The following is a 19,490-nucleotide window of genomic DNA, read 5'->3' as shown; positions in this document are numbered from 1 at the left end:
TGCAACCGAGGTATGTGCTCTTGACCTTCTTAGAATCAAAGGTGGGACCCTTCAATCTGCAGGCTGACGCTCTATCCACTGAACCAAACCGGCTAGGGCAGACTCGTTTTTTAAGTAACTTTTTACTTCAAAACAAAGTAAGTGTACATTGCGAAAAAGTTAAGGAAAGCAAAATGAAATAAAATTAGTAGTACTCCTTCCATCTAAGTATCAGTATTGTGTGTATTTTTCCACAACAACAGTGTATAAAACTAAATTGAGTAATTTTTAAAAACTACTCTTTAGGCGGAGAGTTCCTGTTCACATTCATTCATTTAACACTTACTGAACTGCAGTTTATAAACTGGAACTGGCACTGTGCTAGAAGATACTTGCGGATACTGAGGCAAGCAGGACACAGTCTGTCCCTAGGAGACTCACAGTATATGAGAGGAGACATATAAACAAATGTTTGTCAACAATAACACAAAACTTGTGTCAAAATACAAGGAGAGTTGGAATTTCACAGTTGTTAACTATGATACCAATCATTTTGGAATTCTTAGGTTTTTCCAAAACAAATGCTCACCGCAGGGCTGGCGCAGGATTATTACAGACGCATGTTTAAGGTGGACTTAGGTGAAAACATCCTAGTACTTGGCAAATGTTTAAACCTTTCACAATAATCCTGTTTGGCGAGTAGGAAATGCAGGCACTATTACGCTGCGACAGAGACGCTTCCAGAGTCACATTTAACTTGGGAGTTCTCAAGAGCCGCCCAGGGGAGCGGTGCTTCTTGGGACTCGTAGTCTCTATCGTGACCGAGGACTCTGCAACTCCATTTCTAATGCACTTCTCCCTTTTAAACTTTCTGGCGCAACAGTCAGACTAAGCCCTCAGCTAAAGAATAACTTGAAAACTGTCACTTCGTTCTAGGCTCGTTATATTTCTACCAGGCTCCTTAGGTTCCACACTCAAATGGGCCCAGTGACTCTCAAGCCTCCGAGAGATCGGCCGGTCCTCAGTGGTGGGCGGAGCCCTGGGTGTGTCCGCAGTGGTGGGCGGGGCCCTAGGTTGACTGGAGCTCGGGATTGGCCAGCATCTGACGAGAAGAGGCGTTTCCATATCCACTTGCTGATCTGTATACTGTACTGTGGTAAAGAAGTGAGTCCTTTACCGCTGTCCTCCGATACGCCGCGGGAAATCTCGCGACATTTCGACCTAGCGACGCAGAGTGAGCGGCCAAGGCCTACAGGGGTGGCGGACCCGGGAGCCGGGAAGGAACTGGTTAGGCAGGGAGGGCGAGCGGGTGCCGCCTACGCGACCACGCGAACCACCCACCCAGACCCCAGAAGTGTGTGGACAGGCGGCCTTCCTGGCCGCTGAGTCGCAGCCCCCGAGTCGACGAGCTTCACCTGGGCCCGAGCGGGCTGTGTGACAGGTGCGCGGACCAGCGCGGCGCTCCGCCCGCCCGCCCGCCCGGCCCGCCCCCTCTAGACCTCGCCCGCCGGGCTCGGAATGAGCTGCGGGCCCCAGCTGCGCGGCTCCAGCTCCGGGCGCCCGTCGCTGCCTCTGAGCGGCCGCCGCCCCTGAGGGAAGCAGGCAGGGAAGCCGCCGCTGACCCCGGGCATGAGCCGGCCGCGGTGTCCGTTGCTGGACTAAGGCTCCGACATGAACTTGCACCAGGTGCTGACCGGGGCTGTGAACCCCGGCGACCACTGCTTCTCCGTGGGCAGCGTCGGCGACCAGCGCTTCACGGTGAGTAAGGGAGGCGCCCGCGTCGCCCGCCGTGGGTCCGCGTCCCTGAGTCCGCCGGTCTCGGCCTGGAATGACGGGCAGAGCCGAGAACGCGCCTCCTACCCCCCCTCCGGGGGGTCCCCGGGTCCTCTCGGGGGGCCCCCGGCCCCAGGCCCGGGCGCACCTGGCCTTGAGAGGGAAGGAGGTAAAAACCTGTCTGTCGGTCCTTAGGTGCTTACTGTACAGAGCCTGCGCTCCGGAGGATGTTCTGTAGGGTATGTTAGGGGTTTAGTCTGAAGTCCTTGGGCTGGGGTGGTTTGGCAGAGTCGTTTAAACAAAAATTGTGTACTGTGTCTTGTGTGTGTGTGTGTGTGGGGGGGGCTTTTTATTATCCTACTCCATAGGCTTAACATGGTCCAGTTGAGAAATAGTTGGGATTGATTTCACTTCTTATTCTAAGTTAAGGCCAAGTAGCCTTGTAGTTAGAATGAGTGGGTGTCTTCAAATAGTGACTAATTGTTAACAGCTAGAGCTGGTTAAACATATAGTGAAAACAGTGCTTCTCACTTATTCTTCTGAAGTATCACTAGAAAGTAAAAAAATATTTTGTATAAATAATTTACTCCTGACGCCCTTTGAATTCCCGTATGTGACAGTTTAGCAATCCTGGGAAACTTACTTAGTTTAGATTGTTGACATTGATTGCCAAAGGTTGTATTCCTGTTTTTCAGTAAAACCCCTTTTTGCCGTGTAGCAGTAATCCAAGGTTAAGGTGTACTGAAAGTGATTTATTTGTCATTAGTCTTATCCAACTATTGGAAGTAAGAGGACTCCAGATTTTTGCCTACTTACTAGGAGTATAGTGGAAATTTCTGCCTTAATAATAGTTTTTGTAATAACTTCAAATTAAAAGTCAGTATTCACATGATACCCTATATCTAAACATATTTACAATGCTGATGATTTCTGCTACAACTTGTGTGACTATGACTTAGTTGTGATTAGAAGTAAAACTAAAGTTTACATAAATAAGTGAAACAAAGTAAAGAGTTGATAGATATCCATGATTTCTTCCTATCTACTTTTGACCTTTTTTTGTGGTCTTTGACAGTCAGAATAAATAATAGTCATTATTTTACATGGTGCAGGCATTTAATTCCTGAGTTGTGTTTTTACATCTGTGCCAACCAATACTTGGCTTTAAAATAGAGTCTGTACCTCCCCTGTAGAATAACACATGCACACCTTAGCTTGCACTTGACCCTAGCATTTTTAGAGATTCTAGTTCTAAATGTTAACCCAGAATACTCAGAAGAGTGAGCTCTGAGGGTTTCAGTGAGCAACTGTAGTTGGACATTGCTCTCTGCTCTTGCTATGTAGAGGGAGAGAATAAACAGCATTTACTCAAGGAGGTTTTCCTAGCAGGAGATTATAGGATAGTAACATTGCATTCTCTGCTATCTCCTAAAGTTATATGAGTGCTTCCTCCTATGAAAAGTCTAAGAACTTTTTCTAAGAAGGCATTAAGATTCTATGTAAGCACGCTTTAAGACTCTGTATAATCGCCGGGCTGGCGTGGCTCAGTGGTTAAGCGCCTACCTTAGGAACCAGGAGGTCACGGTTCGATTCCCAGTCAGAGCACATGCCCGGGTTGTGGGCTTGATTCCCAGTAGGGGACATGCAGGAGGCAACGAATCAATGATTCTCTCTCATCATTGATGTTTCTATCTCACTCCTTCTCCCTTCCTCTCTGAAATCAGTTATTTAAAAAAAAAAATCTATGTAATCTACTTCAAAGCATATACAATATGCTGGCTTATTTATATACCTAGATGATCCATCTAAAGTGTATATAAAACCTTGATGAATGCCCCCATGTTATTTTAAAGGAGAGGTAAGTGAGTGTGCCAAAGCTTATATAGTCATTCCACACCATCATGTAGCTTCTTGGTCCCGCCTGCTGCATTTTAAAGTCCATTTCAATAGAACAGGCTGTAATCTCCAGATCTCAGGAAACATTGCAATAAATACAGTAAAAATACTTTTTTTGTTTGTTTGTTTTTTTGTTTAGTGTAAAGAGACCCAGTTTTGGTGAAAGTTTAAGGATTACTAATCATATGTTTCCTTTGCAGCCAGTCTATCCCTGACTTTTTAACATTAAGTTGATTTGTTATAAACTAAATTTCTTGCCCTTGGTTTCCTGGATATTGTATATATCTTAAATTTACTTTTCTTGAAATCACTCATTTTTCTTTCATGTTAAAAGCAGAATCTATTTATTGTTTACTCCTTGAATTTTATTTTTAATCTCTTTTGATTTGGAATTTTTTTTTTTAAATAGGAAAATAGCAAACACTAATGGTTCATGGTATGTGCAGACTAAAAAAAATTCTCTAAATTCTAGTTTTATTTGAGTTAAGGACATGAGATTTCCTCTTGCAGGCCCCTGTGAAGAATTTCTATTCCTCTTGGTATGGTATGCTTTCTCTGAAGACAGTACTGTGTTTGTAATTCCCTACTTTGAATGTTTGCAGATAACTCACATGTTCTTGTTTCAAAAGATTACAGGAGATGAGATCCTATTTTCACAATAAAGTGTGACAGGTTTTACTTGGTAAATTGAAATGAAATTGAATGCATGTTTTCTTGGAGTTTCCTTTTTAAAATATGCCATTATTAAATATAGTTAGTATATCCAAGAATTAGATACTTTTTTACTACTTAAACTGGCAACAAACTATTTTGACTTTGCTCTTAGTATGAAAGCTTCTAGTAGGCAGTGACCATATCTCATACTTTCAAAGCATTTATTTGCACTTTCAGTGTATCATTAACCAGTGTTGCTTTGTGTATGTCTTCTATGGTTTCATTGTATCTAGAATAGGCATTGAAGTACTGATGAGACCTAATACTAGAGTCATTACCTGGATTTGACTTCCAGCCCAGTCTCTTATAGTTAGTTGTATATCCAGGGCAAGTTCTTTTACACTTTTTGAATTTCTCTCCCCGCTCCCCCCACCCCATTTTGTAGTTTATTCATACTTACTAGTAGTGTTGAAACTGTTTTGAATGAAATGGAAAGATAGAGGTAATTTCCAAGATTGTCTTAATACTTTACTTTCTGTGTCTAGTATGGAATTTATATACCTTAGTTCTGAAAGTAAACATGTTATATAGGTCCAGGCTCCCTGTTGGATGAGAAAAACCAGTGTTCCCAGCCAAGGGGACTCAGATTCGAAGTCAAGAAACTGACTGCAACTGTCTGGCTGTTGGTAGAGAATTGAGGCTTAATTAGCATTCTCCTTTCTCAACTTTCTGTCATAGTAAGCATCCTTTAGTTTAACTTTTTCTTTTGTTCACTCTAGAGCAGAGATTTTAAACCTATTTCATCTCAGGGCACACATAAACTAATCAGTAAAATTTGGCAACACACCAAAAAATATATTTTTTGCTGTCTAACAAAAAAAAAATAGATGTAATTTTGATTGCTTTACCAAAACAAAACAAAACAAATAATGCTAATTTTCTACCCATCTTCACCAAGGTGACTTTTTAAAGAACCAGGTGCCTATAATACTTGTATATAAGGATTTCTGGTACCAAGAATTAACCAATCAGACACAACCTTATTATGAGATGTGACCAATAAGATACAACTTTATTATATGACCTACGTAAAGTATCTATGATTCAAGACAGGCATTCACACCTGTCTCTTGTTGTTGTGTTGGCTGTCATTTTTTTAAAAAAATTCTTTATTGTTTAAAGTATTACATATGTCTCCTTTTCCCCCATTGACCTCTCCCCGGCCCTTCCCATCCCCCAGCACATGCCCTCACCCCCCTTGTATCTGTGTCCATTGGTTATGCTCATATGCATGCATATAAGTCCTTCGGTTGATCTCTTACTCCCCCCTCCCCCCACCTTCCTCTACCTTCCCTCTGAGGCTTGACGATCTGTTTGATGCTTCTCTGTCTCTGGATCTATTTTTGTTCATCTGTTTATGTTGTTCATTATATTCCACAAATGAGTGAGATCATGTGATATTTATCTTTCTCCGACTGGCTTATTTCGCTTAGCATAATGCTTTTCAGGTCCATCCATGCTGTTGCGAATGGTAAGAGTTCCTTCTTTTTTACAGCAGCGTAGTATTCCATTTTGTAGATGTACCACAGGTTTCTTAATCCACTCATCTGTTGATGGGCACTTAGGCTGTTCCCAAATCTTAGCTATTGTAAATTGTGCTGCTATGAACATAGGGGTGCATATATCCTTTCTGATTTCTTGGGATATATTTCTAGAAGTGGGATTACTGGGTCAAATGGGAGTTCCATTTTTAATTTTTTTCAGGAAACTCCATACTGTTTTCCACAGTGGCTGCACCAGTCTGCATTCCCACCTGATGTCATTTTTTTATTTGACAATCTAAGGAAAAGAGGTTTACGCAGCACACCAGTTTAAAATCACTGCTCTAGAGAATCCTTTAAGGTGGGAGAATGGAAAGATTCTTTTTTGGAGGGGCTATGTGAGTCTTTGTATGTGGAGAAGATACAGGAGGGGAAAGTTTGACATGTTTGCACCTGGAGAAAGAGATTTTTGTGGTACTCATGCCATTGTGAGTTCTAAATTAGACTTTGTTTTAAAAATTGGGCCTGTTTTCAAATACTGTGTTTCAAATAGTATTTAAGTGCCTTTAAGATTATTGAAATAATACTAATTCTTAACATTGTTTTTAAAAGCGAGAACAATGTTAATTACAACATACCAAAAGTAAGTCATTTAACCAGAAAATATACTAGGAAGAAATTCTTTGGGATTGTTTTGGTGAAAACAAAACAGTAAACACAGGAAATCTAAGTGTTTTACAGGATTTACAAGAATCACAGGATTTCCAAATTAAAATACCAATTGTTACAGCCTTGGATAATTTTTGAAATTTAGAATATTTAGAATATTATAGTAGGTTGTCTGCCAAAATTTAAAGTTAAAAGTCAGGTTTTAATTATATGCTTGATAGCAGACATGAACTCATGTGTGCTATTTTGTTTAGTCTCAAAGAGAGTAAACCTAATGTCATTTGTGCCTAATAAAAATTTTCATTTGTCAATTTAATTTTTATTTTAGTCATATATTGTTTTGATTACAATCAGAAACAGGTAGAGTACCAATTTAGTATATGCATATTAATTTTGAAGAGCAAGTAGCATGACAGTTTGTTTGATAAAGCAGTATTGCTTCTATGGTTTTGATAGCCTTTCAGAATATAATCAGGGCACTCTGAAATGAATTTTTGAGAATAATTTGTTAGAAAAATCTGTAAAACTCATTTTAAATTTTATTCTAGAAATATTATGTGTTGTGTTACATCTTAAGTTTTTATTTAAAATCAGGTAGATGGATTATTAAAGAATTTAGTGGCAGAGAACCAAGATAGCAGCATAGGTAAATGTTGGTGCTAGCGACCTCCCACATCCACATCAAAATTACAACTAAAATACAGAACAACCATCATTCAGAACCGCCTGAAGTCTGGCTGAATGGAAGTCAGACAATTATAGCAATAAAGAAGAAAGTACTTTGAAACTGGTAGGAGGGGCGGAGGTGAGGAACAGGCTTGTCCAACACCCACGTGTGGTGTTTGTTTTTTTAATTGAGAGGGATATTTCTGCTGTGGAGGTCTCCCCTGAGAAGCAGGGGTCCCAGCCCCACACCAGACCCCCAGCCTATGGTTCCAGAGCTTGGAAGAGAAGTCCCTGTAACTTTGGGCTATAAAAACCAGTGGGGATTTTGACTGAGTGGCATGGAGGCTGCTGGAGACCCAGGCATTTCCTCTTAAAGGGCCAGTGCATGAACATGGTCCTGCTTCCTCTGAGCTTCAACGCTGGGCACTGGGTGGCAGCTTTGGGGAATCCAGGAAGATATGGGGAGGAACTGGATTGTATGGCATCGGGATAGGAACTCAGGGACGGCTTTCTGCCAGATAGGAGTGCTCCCAGGGATCATCGTTCCTGTTCAGGGACCACCCCTGTCGCAGAGCTAACTGGCAGCCATATCTGAGTTTCCACCAGCATGGCCCTGGTCATTCCCTGAGACCTTGCTCTGTCCAATTTGCAGCCTCAATCTATTTGCAACAGCTTTTCCATAGGAATGTCCTGGCTCAGGCTTCAGACTTTCCTAAAATCTCTCAAACAAGCTACAGTCGGTGACAGCATACCCCAAACCTATCAACAAAAGGCCCAAGACCGGGCACTAGCACCAGCCTGCCTTGCTTCACAGCTGGGCCTCACCTGGGCACTTCCAAACCTAATACAAGTAGCAACCACCTGCAGATCTCTCTATAGCTTCTTCCAGGAGGCCCTAGAGCCAGTGCACCCAGTGGACAGTCTGGTATAAATACCAGACTGCAAACTCTACACATCCACAAGCGACACACTCAAGGGGAAGACTCAGTGAGCACCAAAGTCCCACTAAAGCAAGTCCTGGTCCATAGGGGTGTCTCCTGCACAGCAGCTCTTCCACTGAAGTTGTAGCTGGTCCTCACAGCCAATAGACCTGGAGGTCAATTCCTTCCAGTGGCACTAACAGCTAGCAAGGCTCAACTATAAGACTGCACACAGCCCACACAGGGGTGCACCTAGAGTACCCAGCTCAGGTGACTAGGGAGGCTGAGCTACTGGGCCCAACAGGACACCTACTACACAAGGCCACTCTTCCATTCCAGGAGACATAGCAGCTTTATCTAATACATATAAACAGACACAGTAAAGCAACCAAAATGTGGAGACAGAGAAGCATGTCACAAATGAAAGAAATGGAAGCAAGCAAACTACTGGATACAGAGTTCAAAACAATGGTTATAAGGTTGCTCAAGGATCTTAGTGAGAGCTTCAAGGGACTTAGTGAGACATTCAAGGATCTTAGTGAGAAAGTCAGACATGAAAAAGGACCAATCAGAAATTAAGCATACACTACCTGAAATAAAGAATAATTTATAGGGATTCAATAGTAGAGTAGAATATGCCAAGAATCTCTATATATAAAGAGGTAATATGCAAATTAGGCCAGGACACCGTAATGAGTCATGAACGGACAGGAGGAGGTTGCATTGCGTGCGCAGTTGAGGCCTGGAGCATAGACAGAGACAGAGACTAGGAGGTCTTCCCGAGCTGGCATGGTGGCTTGGGTGGCCCTTGAGTGGACACAGGCAGAGGGGCCGGGGGATGCTGCAAGTCAGGCGCGGGTCCTGGCCCCCCGCGGTGCTGGTCCGGCCTGACACCAGCGGCTGGTGCTGCACAAGTCAGGTGTGGGTCCCGGCCGCCTGTGGCACCTGTCCGGCCTGACTCCCTCAGCAGCTGGCACTGCACAAGTCAGGCCCAGGTCCTGGCCACCCGCGGCACCAGAGAAGCAGGGTTTCAGGTAAGGGGATGCAGCATTCCACTGCTATCTTGAGTTTGTGGTTTCCAAGGAAACAGCCAGAAGGGATGATAAACCCTCCGAAAACGGCCACCAGCTCAGCCGGCGCCTATCTAAGCAGGGGCTTCATTTAAATTGAGCCTTTCCCACAGTGAATGCCCCCAACCTCCCTGGATCAGGCAGGTTCCTGTGGAGTGCAATCTCCACGCAATACGGGGCCCCAGTTTTGTTCAGGCGATCTCATGCACATTAGCTTGGGGCAGCAGGGAAGGAAGGGAAAAGGCATCAATGGCATCACGACCACAACCGGTCACCAGGAGGTGTATGGAGCACCTCTCGGCCTGGTGCCCAGCGGGGTGCGTCCTCGCACGGTGGGAGGCAGGGTGCCTCCTTGTGTGATTTTAATTGCGTGCTGAGCCTCTAGTTAAATCAATAATTTGGAATATGAGGAAGCAAAAAATACCCAGTCAGAAGAGCAAAAAGAAAAAAGAATGAAAAAATATGAAGACAGTGTAAGGAGCCTCTGGGACAACTTCAAGCATACCAACATTCGCATTATGGTGGTTCCAGAAGGAGAAGAGAGAATGCAAGAAAAAAATGACAGAAAACTTCTCCTATCTGTTGAAAGAAATAGACTTACAAGTCCGGGAAGTGCAGAAAGTCCCAAACAAGAGGAACCCCGAAAGACCCACACCAAGACATATCATTATTAAAATGCCAAGGGTTCAAGACAAAGAGAGAATCTTAAGAGCTACAAGAGAAAAGCAATTATCTACAAGAGAGTGCCCATATGACTGTCAGCTGAGTTTTCAACAGAAACTTTGCAGGCCAGAATGAAGTGGCAAGAAATATTCAAAGTGATGAATAGCAAGAACATACAACCAAGATTACTCTACCAAGCAAAGCTATCATTTAGAATTGAAGGTCAGATAAAGAGCTTCATAGGTAGAAAAAGCTAAAGGAATTTACCATCACCAAACCAGTATTACATGAAATATTGAAGGGTATTCCTTAAGAAGAGTATGATGATGAAGAAGAAGATTAAGATAAAAAATTGAACAATAAGATAGCAATAAATACATATCTATCAACAATTGGCCTAACCTGCGTGGCTCAGTGGTTGAGCATCGACCTCTGAACCAGGAGGTTAGAGTTCAATTCCTGGTCAGGGCACATGCCCAAGTTGCAGGCTCGATCCCCAGTCTGGGACGTGCAGGAGGCAGCCGATCAGTGATTCTTTCTCATTGATGTTTCTATCTCTCCCTCTCCCTTCCTCTCTGAAGTCAATAAAGGTATACTAAAAAACAACCACAACAAAAAAACACACCAAAAAACAGTTGAATCTAAAAATCAAAATAAATGAACAAGAAATCTAATGAACAAAATAAACTGATGAATAAAATAGAACCAGAGGCATGGAAATGTGGAATAGACTGATGAATCTCAGAGGGAATAGGGGAGGGTGGTGGGAAGAGATGAACCAAAGATCTTATATGCATACTAGAGGCCTGGTGTATGAAATTCGTGCATGGGGGGAGGTGTCCCCTCAGCCCATCTTGCACCCTCCCCAATCTGGGACCCCTCGGGGGATATCCAGCTGCCGGTTTAGGCCCTATCCACAGGAATGGGCCTAAACCGGCAGTTGGACATCCCTCTCACAATCTGGGACCACTGGCTCCTAACTGCTCACTTGCCTGCCTGCCTGATCGCAACTAACTGCCCCCCTGACAGGCATAGTCACCCCCAACTGCCTCCACCCTGCCGGCCTGGTTGCCCTCAACTGCCCCCTCATCGGCCTGGTCGCCCCTTAGTGCCCCCCCTGCAATCCTGGTCGCCTTACTGCACCCCCTGCCGGCGTGGTCGCCCCTCACTGCTCCCCCCCCGCCGGTCTGGTTGCCCCCAACTGGGCCTGGTAGTCCCACACAGCCTGCTGCTTAGTTGTTTGGTCAACCCTCACTAACCCCCCCGCCGGCCTGGTCGCCCCACACGGCCTGTTAGGTTGTCCGTTTGGTTGTTTCAGATGTGATGGTCTCTTAGCCTTTTATATATATAGATATGCATTACCTATGGACACAGACAATAGAGTAGTAAAGGCCTGGAGTGGGGTGGGAACTGAGTGGAGGGGGCAGGGGGAAAAAGAAAGAGACATCTGTAATACTCCAACAATAAAGATTAAAAATAAAAGAATTTAGTGGGGGATAGGTAATCATGCACAGCCCATTTTAATTTATTTTTTTACTTTTTAAAAATATATTTTTTATTGACTTCAGAGAGGAAGGGAGAGGGAGAGAGAGAGAGAAACATCAATGGTGAGAGAGAATCATTGATTGGCTGCCTCCTGCACGCCCCCTACTGGGGATCGAGCCAGCAACTTGGCCATGTACCCTTGACTGGAATAGAACCCGGGACCCTTCAGTCCGCAGGCTGACACTCTATCCACTGAGCGAAACCGACTAGGGCCCCATTTTAAATTATAAGTTGTTTTCCCTATTGTGTATATGTGTACTTTTTTATTACCTCATCTTGTGGTATAAACTCTAGAGACTTAAATTAATTTTAATAATTATTAAGATATCTGTAGCAGGATATGTCCATTTCAAGTGATTTTTGGATGATACCTCCTCATTTGGATTATCTGTACAGATTCCTCTTGATTAGAATGAAGGTATGCATTCTTGGGCAAAATTATGTGTAAATGATGTTGCGTCCTTTTTTGAGTATCACATTTGGAGACACATGATATCTATCATTGGTGATATTAATTTTGATAACCCCTCAAGTAATTGCCCAATGTTCCCACTGCAAAACTGCCCCCCTCCCACATACATATACTTGCAATATATGCAGTGTGTGAACACTACTTTATGACTATAATCCTCAACCTCATCAAAATTTCCCCCTTGATTGAGCATCCATTAATGATGATTCTTACCTGGTCTTTTTTTTTTTTTTTAAAGTGCTATCTTTCTGGTATAACAAGGTATTCTGGGTTCTCATTATAGCTACCCTGCACCATCCCTATAATTAACCCCCCTCTCCCATTTTTTAGAGCCCTTGTATATTTTGTTTTTAAAAATATATATTTTTATTGATTTCAGAGGGGAAGGGAGAGGAAGAGAGAGATACACATCAATGATGAGAGAGAATCATTGATCGGCTGCCTCCTGCATGTCCTCATCTGGGGATTGAGCCCACAACCTGGGCATGTGCCCTTGACTGGAATTGAACCTGGGACCCTTCAGTCTGCAGGCCGATGCTCTATCCACTGAGCCAAACCGGCCGGGGCTGCTCTTTCTTATACAATGAGATTTGTGGCTCATTTCTATACTACATCTAAAATAGTTTTACTAGTAGAATCCATACCACTACAATTAAAATTTACAAAAAGTTCACAATTTGTTTGTATTTTTTCATCCTACCCTGCCTGAGAGTAATAGAATATACAGTATATTTGTATTGGTCTCTGTGCCGCCTCTATTTCTCTCCTCCTGTTTCTGGCACAGAGCTTCTAAATTAGGTGATAAGAACACTAGGAACATCTTTTGTTCTAATGAGGCAACTGGGTGGGCTCCTAGATGGTTACTGGATAGTGTCTGGTCCTCAGAAAGGCCAAATCATTATTAGAAGCTTGGGATTTTCAACTCTACCTAGAGAGGAGAGGGGGGCTGAAAATGCAGTTAATAAATGTTCATGCCTACATGAGGCAACCTCCATAAAATTCCAAAAGTATAGCATTCGGGGAGCTTTCCTTTTGGAGAAAACCTCCATGTACCAGGAGGGTGATGCACCCCAACTCCACAGGGACTGTGGAGCCCCTGCACTAGGGACCTTCCCAGACCACCCCCTGTGTTTCTCTTCATCTGGCTGTTCATCTGTACCTTATCGGCTAATAAACATAACTGTTTCTCTGAGTTCTGTGAACCGTTCTAGCAAATAATCAAATCCAAGGAGGAGGAGGTCATGGGAACCTCTGATTTGTAGCTAAATTGGACAGAAATTGTGGATAATCTGGGATCCTAGTACTTGTGATTAGCATCTGAAGTAGAGGGCGGTCTCATCCAAGACTGAGCCCTTCTTAACCTTTGGAATCTAATGTTATCTCTAGGTAGTGTCAGAATTGAATTAAACTGTAGGAATTGCTTGGTGTGTTCCTTCACACAATACTCAAAAGTTTGTGAATTTGGTAGTAGTCTGAGAGTAAAGAAGAAACACTGGAGGAAGACGAGGTTTTTTTTTTCCTTCTAGCTGCCCTAGACAAAATATACGGTGAAATTCTGTGTTCATAAGTTACTTAGTTTGTTCCTGCCTTTCTTTAGGTGTGGCTATAGTATTCACTTGAAATGCAGTTCATTTGTTTCACTTGCCTTCCCCCTCCCCCCATTCAGATTGAATTAAAATTTTAAGATGTATGACATTAATATATTCTCAAAAATCATAATTATATTGTGCAGAAGCATGGGACTTGGTTGGAAAGTCTGTAAGGAGGATTCTCCAAAAGGTCAGGGGCCTCTTAGGGGGACCTTGCCGAAGACGGAAGCCCCTGCCTTGACTTTTCCAAACAAATCCGAGCCCCCGGGTGTTTTGCTGGAATCTCTATGTTTAGTTTTTAGACCTGACCTTGTAGAAGCATGAGCTTCCTCAAGGATACTTACTCTGCTTATTGTATCTAGAGGTTAATTTTAGTTGAAGCTGTTGTTACAATAAAAGCCTAATGAGGCAGGCCATGGAGGCTGTTTTGGTGCCTCCTGCCAACCAGCCCCTTAGCCTCTCTTTCACAGAAACGTGTGTCAGAGTAATCTATTCAGCTGTAGCTCAGGGTCTGCTGGTCAGCCCCGGCACTATATAATAAGTTATACTACGAAGTGCCATTCTTTCCTGTATCCCTTCCACGCCATCCTTTCCCACCTACTTTTTTTGGTAACAAACTTTATTGTTTTCTACTTTTATCTTTCCTGTGTTTCTGTTCTTAATATCTGTTCTTAATAAACAGAAACATGTATGTTTTCTTTTTTTAACCTTTTTTTCTTTTTTATTATTTTTATTTATTTATTTTGGAAATATGTATGTTTTCTTATTTAACTTGTTTCTTACACAAAAAATAACATACTATATATGCTTTTTTGTACTTCAGTGTTTTTCCCCCAACTTAATACTGTACTAACCCCTAGAAAACACACCATTGTCAATTCATAGATACCTTCCTCATTCTTTTTACAACTGTATAATGTTCCAGTGTGAGTATATATCATAGTTTATTCAACCGGTATTTTGTGCATAGCAGGATTTTTTAGCAGACAGTTACAATTTTTTTGTGAGTGATTAAGAAATAGAACTAAATGCAAATATGGTTTGAGTTTTTTATTCATCCTACATCTAATTACAAATCAAATAAACTGTAAGCATTTAAATTCTGTAGTCAAGAAAACCAGAGAATCTTTATTATAAGCCTCAAGCATAATAATCAACTTGTGAAATGTGGAGTGCAGCTGGTTATATCCAGGTTTTTTTTTATTGCCAAGCGAGGACTGAGTGAGAGCTATTCTAGATGAAGATCAATAATTTTCATTGGATTTAAAGTTTATCAAAATTAGAGACAGCTTTGCATCTTGTGGTATTCTCACTAAGGAAAAGTCAAATGACAATATAAATGACAAAAGTCAAGTGATAATATAGCAGAGGCAAAAGAACAGGGCTAATCCAGAATGGAAAAATCTTAGAATGATTTAGGGTTAATGGTATTATAAGTTGGCATCTTCCTCTCTATAGGGCTAAGTATATTTATGAGATAATTTTATATTTTCCAAGTCTGCAAATGTTTAATATTTGTTATATTAAACAGTAATTTGGTGAGGTACTTCAGGATTAATGTAGACTTCTGGAAAATTTAGAATGATGATTATTGACAAAAATAGTTGCAACACAATTATCTGAAAGTAGATAATTTCAGGTATAACAAAAGGAAAGCAAAATTATGAAGACTTTTAATATGTAACAAGGAGGGAGTCTAAGTTGTAAACATTCAGAATTTGAAACAATTTTTTGGGAAACCAGGGACAATTAGTATTTTATCCAAATTTAATATTGAAAAATCAGTTTTTAAAATATTAAGTATTTAAAACATTATGAATGAAAATTTTTCCTGAAATAAGTTAGTTTTTGGAACTTACTCTTGCTAATAGTCTCATGACAAGCCTTATGATCCTATTGTGGATATTTGTATAGGTGAGCAGACTATCATGAGATTTTTTTGTTTGCTTACTGAGCTAATTTTTTCCACTATGTGACACTAGTGGAACCAGACTTGATTATCCCTAATTTCTTTTTGGAAAATTCCAGGCAAGCATGATTAACTAGGAAAGACCCTGTGTTGCCATGGAAATAACATAGATCAAGAATCAAGAGATCAGGGTTCTCAAATCCACTCTGCCACTAAGATGTTATGTTAACCTACTTAGGCATCCTTTTCTTGTCTGTAATCTGAGCAGATTTATTTGTATCTTCTCTCAAGTCCATTTTCTAATATTTTTTGTTAGCTTGTGAATAGGACCATTTTGGGTTTGGTAGGAATTAAAGTCATAAAGTAGTGTGTAATAGATATTTCATTGTCAGTGTTACACTGCATGCTGACTTTAAATATGTGAGTTTTAAATTTTAGGATGTGAAAATTTAATATTCAGATATTAAATTTTAGGATGGCCAAGTAATTAAAGAAACTACCGTGCTCTGGGAAGGTGTGGAAAAGACCACAAAAAGAATTCTGGTTGGAAAAGTTCTGCTTATTATAAAATTCAAAAAGAGCTATTTGCCAAACAAGCCTTAAATTAAACCCTTTTTATTTTGTTTGGTTATGGTGATTCTCTTTGTAAAATTAAGTACTTAATTTATTACATAGATTATTTATAAAGCAGGACCTTCAGTTAGAATTGGGTGTGATAAACTTGAACCCTACCTTTTTGTCTTGAAACTTAATGTCTAGTAATAGAAAGGAATAATAAGAAACATATTTACAAACTATGGTATATGCTACAAAGAAAAATAAATAATAATGTGATGGAAAGGAATGAGAGAGAAAGAGAGAAGGGTGGAAGAAAGGTGGGGAGCAGGTAGGTGAGGAACTGAGATCTGAACGTTGAAAAGAAGCTAGCTAGACAAAGACTAGGCAGATGAAAGGTAGATAAAACACTTTGAGATGGAAAAGATTGATATGCCTAAGGAACCGAAAGAAGGGCAATATAAGGCCAGGAGCTAATTGAGGTAAGGAAAGAACCTTGAGATGTAGAGAATTAGGGGGACAATCATTTAGGGTAGGTGTGGGGAACTGTTGGGTCCTAATCATTTGGTCTGGCCCTGCCAAGGCAACTGCAGGTGGGACTTGAAATTCAATATATCTCGGAGCTTTTTTCATAACAACATAATTTTTAGGTTGATAACTTTGTACGGCCCACGAATGATGTTATAATATCCAAAAGGTCCTTGGCAGAAAAAAGGTTCCCATCTCTGATTCAGTGTATTGACCATGGTAAGGAGTTAGGATTTTATTCCAAGAAAATATTGAAGGGGTTTAAGCAGGGAAAATTATTTGGTGTAAAAGATCACTTTTGTCTTTGTGTGGAAAGAAATTAGAGGGAAGCAAGAATGGAAGCAGTCAGACTATTAACAATAGTGCAGGAAAGAGATGGGCTTAGATAAGGGTGGTGGCATTCATTGGAGAAGATAGGACTGATTGAATTTGCTGATGGTACTGTATATGAGAGGAAAGGAAATATTCTTAAATAGTACAGATTTCTTAAAAAGAATTTAAAAGTAATCTGTTAAAATGTATTATTTAATACCAGTATTTTACTTGATAAATATTTTCTTGATAATTTTATTGTTTTTCTTTTCTTTCCTTTTTTTAGGCTTATGCATCTGGATGTGACATTGTTATACTGGGAAGTGATTTTGAAAGATTACAAATAATCCCAGGAGCTAAACATGGAAATATTCAAATAGGATGTGTAGACTGTTCAATGCAACAAGGCAAGGTTTGTAATCTTGTGATAATATGAAATTAGTTTTGAATATGGTTTATGCCAGGGTAGTCTGAAGTATATTTCCTATTGAATTAGAGACTTGCTTTGTTTCAAGTGCAATGTAGCTATAAATTTCTTTTGGCTGTCTAAGATGCACTGTAGAGAACAAAATCCCTGGCTCTCTCAAATGTATCTTTGAGATTTTCAAGAATTCCATTCTTATATAAATTTGAAATAAAGCATAATCTCTCTATGTTGACAAATTTATTTACTTATTTTTAATCCTCATTAGAGGATATTTTTCCATTGATTTTTAGAGAGAGTGGAAGAGAGGGGGAAAGACAGAAATATCGATGTGAGAGAAACACATCGGTTGGTTGCCTTCTGCATGTGCCCCGACCAGGGCCCTGGCCAGGCAGGAGCCTGCAACCTAGGTATGGCACGTGCCCTTGACCGGAATTGAACCTGGGACTCTTTGTCTGCAGGCTGACATTCTATCCACTGAGCCAAACCAGCTAGGGCGACAAAGAACTTTAATACTTATTACCTCTACTAGAGGCCCAGTGCATGATTGAATCATGCACGTGTAGGGTCCCCTACACGCTTTTGCTTTCGATCACGGGGGAGCTGGGTGCCTGACTGCTGGTGCCTGAGCGGACAGGCACCCAGCTCCCACGCTTTTGCTTTTGATCGCTGGTGTACCAGGCCTTTCAGAAGCCTCCAGCGCGGCGGAGGCTTCTGAAAGGCCTGGTGCCTGAGTGGACAGGCACCGAGCTCCCACGCTTTTGCTTTAGATTGCGGGGCAGCTGGGTGCCTGTCCGCTGGTGCACCAGGCCTTTCAGAAGCCTCCAGCGTGGCGGAGGCTTCTGAAAGGCCTGATGCCTGAGCGGACAGGCACCCAGCTCCCCCGATCTTGATGGTCCGCAGTGGGACATGAGCTCGCTGCCCCAGAGGCCCCGTCTGTGCCGCAGCACAGCCATGGCACAGACGCTGAGCTCGAGATGCCGCTGGCGACGCAAGCTCAGCGTCCCACCGGCCCAATCAGCCACCCCGAGTCCCGCCCCCCCGCGCCTCCTGGCCAATCGCGGGCATAGCGAAGGTACAGTCAATTTGCATATTTGTCTATTATTAGGTAGGATAACAGGTCTAAAACTTACTTGATTAAAAATTGATTGGATTGAGGCACAGGAATGACAATAATCTTCCAACTATTTACAAATAAACTACTGAAGAGAAATCATTTGTTAGATTCATACTTTGTCTGCAAACAGGTAGTTATCTTCTTGTACTAAAATTATGATAAACTCTTATAAAGTGTATAATTTTTTGTTTATTTATTGCAAGTCTATAAGAAAAATGAAATTTTTATTTTGCCTATGAAAAGTAAAAAGTAACTTTGAAAGTAAAACAGCAACAACAAAAGAAGAGGCATGTGATGCTATATTAGGTTAAATACAGTTCTATATAGTACCAGAATTTGAAGTCATAATTAATAGGCAGCATAGTATATAGCAGTGGTCGGCAAACTCATTAGTCAGCAGAGCCAAATATCAATAGTACAACGATTGAAATTTCTTTTGAGAGCCAAATTTTTTAAACTTAAACTTCTAACACCACTTCTTTAAAATAGACTCGCCCAGGCCGTGTATTTTGTGGAAGAGCCACAGTCAAGGGGCCAAAGAGCCGCATGTGTCTCCCGTGCCGCAGTTTGCCGACCACGGGTATATAGCATAATATATCACCATATAGGCATAGGTGGCCAGTCCTAGGTATGGTTGCCTCCTGGCTAGACTGGGATGAACTTTACAAATTTATTTATTTTTTGCTAGGTATTTAAATACTTTGTTTGAATATATGGTTCCACCAGAACATTTTGTGTGAGGAACCAAAGTGGACCCAGTCCTTTAAAACAATCAAATCATTTCTGATAGACCTGCCAGTCTGAAAAGTTACTTTTTGGGACCTAGTGTGAAGATACTCATGGTAAAGGAATTTCAACTCTTGCAATCTTTACCTATTTGTTAGACTACTCTTCTTGTTGTTAATCCTGTGTTTCCTTCCCTTCAGTATAGTTACAAGTGTCTCTCATCTTTCTTTTGTTCACTCCTTTTATTCTCATTGTACTACAAAAATGATCTTTATTATGGAATGCTAATATTTATTGAGATTTTTTCTTTTTTTTCTTCTTGTTTGTGTGATCTCCTAGCTCTGTCGTTCTGTAATCTTCGTTATTGTATAAAAACTGACTGATACCTAGATAAACATAGGGCTGATTAATATCAGAAATTAATTTTAATAACTTCCAATATGTGATAAGCTAGATTACATGATGGCTCAAGTTAGAATGAA

General features: G+C 41.3%; 1 protein-coding gene across 2 annotated transcripts in view; it reads left to right on the top strand.

Annotated features, from left to right (window-relative positions):
* Window positions 1–1,169: 1,169 nt before the first annotated feature.
* The window catches only part of DMXL1 (Dmx like 1), a 154,375-nt gene continuing 136,054 nt past the window's right edge, over window positions 1,170–19,490 (top strand). For both annotated transcript variants that reach the window (XM_054714973.1, XM_054714972.1), the window contains exons 1-2: window positions 1,170–1,737; window positions 17,028–17,153. In XM_054714973.1, coding sequence (XP_054570948.1) covers window positions 1,651–1,737; window positions 17,028–17,153 — 213 coding nt within the window. In that variant the 5' untranslated portion in view covers window positions 1,170–1,650. The remainder of the gene's footprint in view (window positions 1,738–17,027; window positions 17,154–19,490) is intronic.

The sequence above is a fragment of the Eptesicus fuscus genome, chromosome 4 (assembly GCF_027574615.1).
Source record: "Eptesicus fuscus isolate TK198812 chromosome 4, DD_ASM_mEF_20220401, whole genome shotgun sequence".
Taxonomy (NCBI): Eukaryota; Metazoa; Chordata; class Mammalia; order Chiroptera; family Vespertilionidae; genus Eptesicus; species Eptesicus fuscus.
This window is presented reverse-complemented; position numbering and strand designations above follow the sequence as displayed.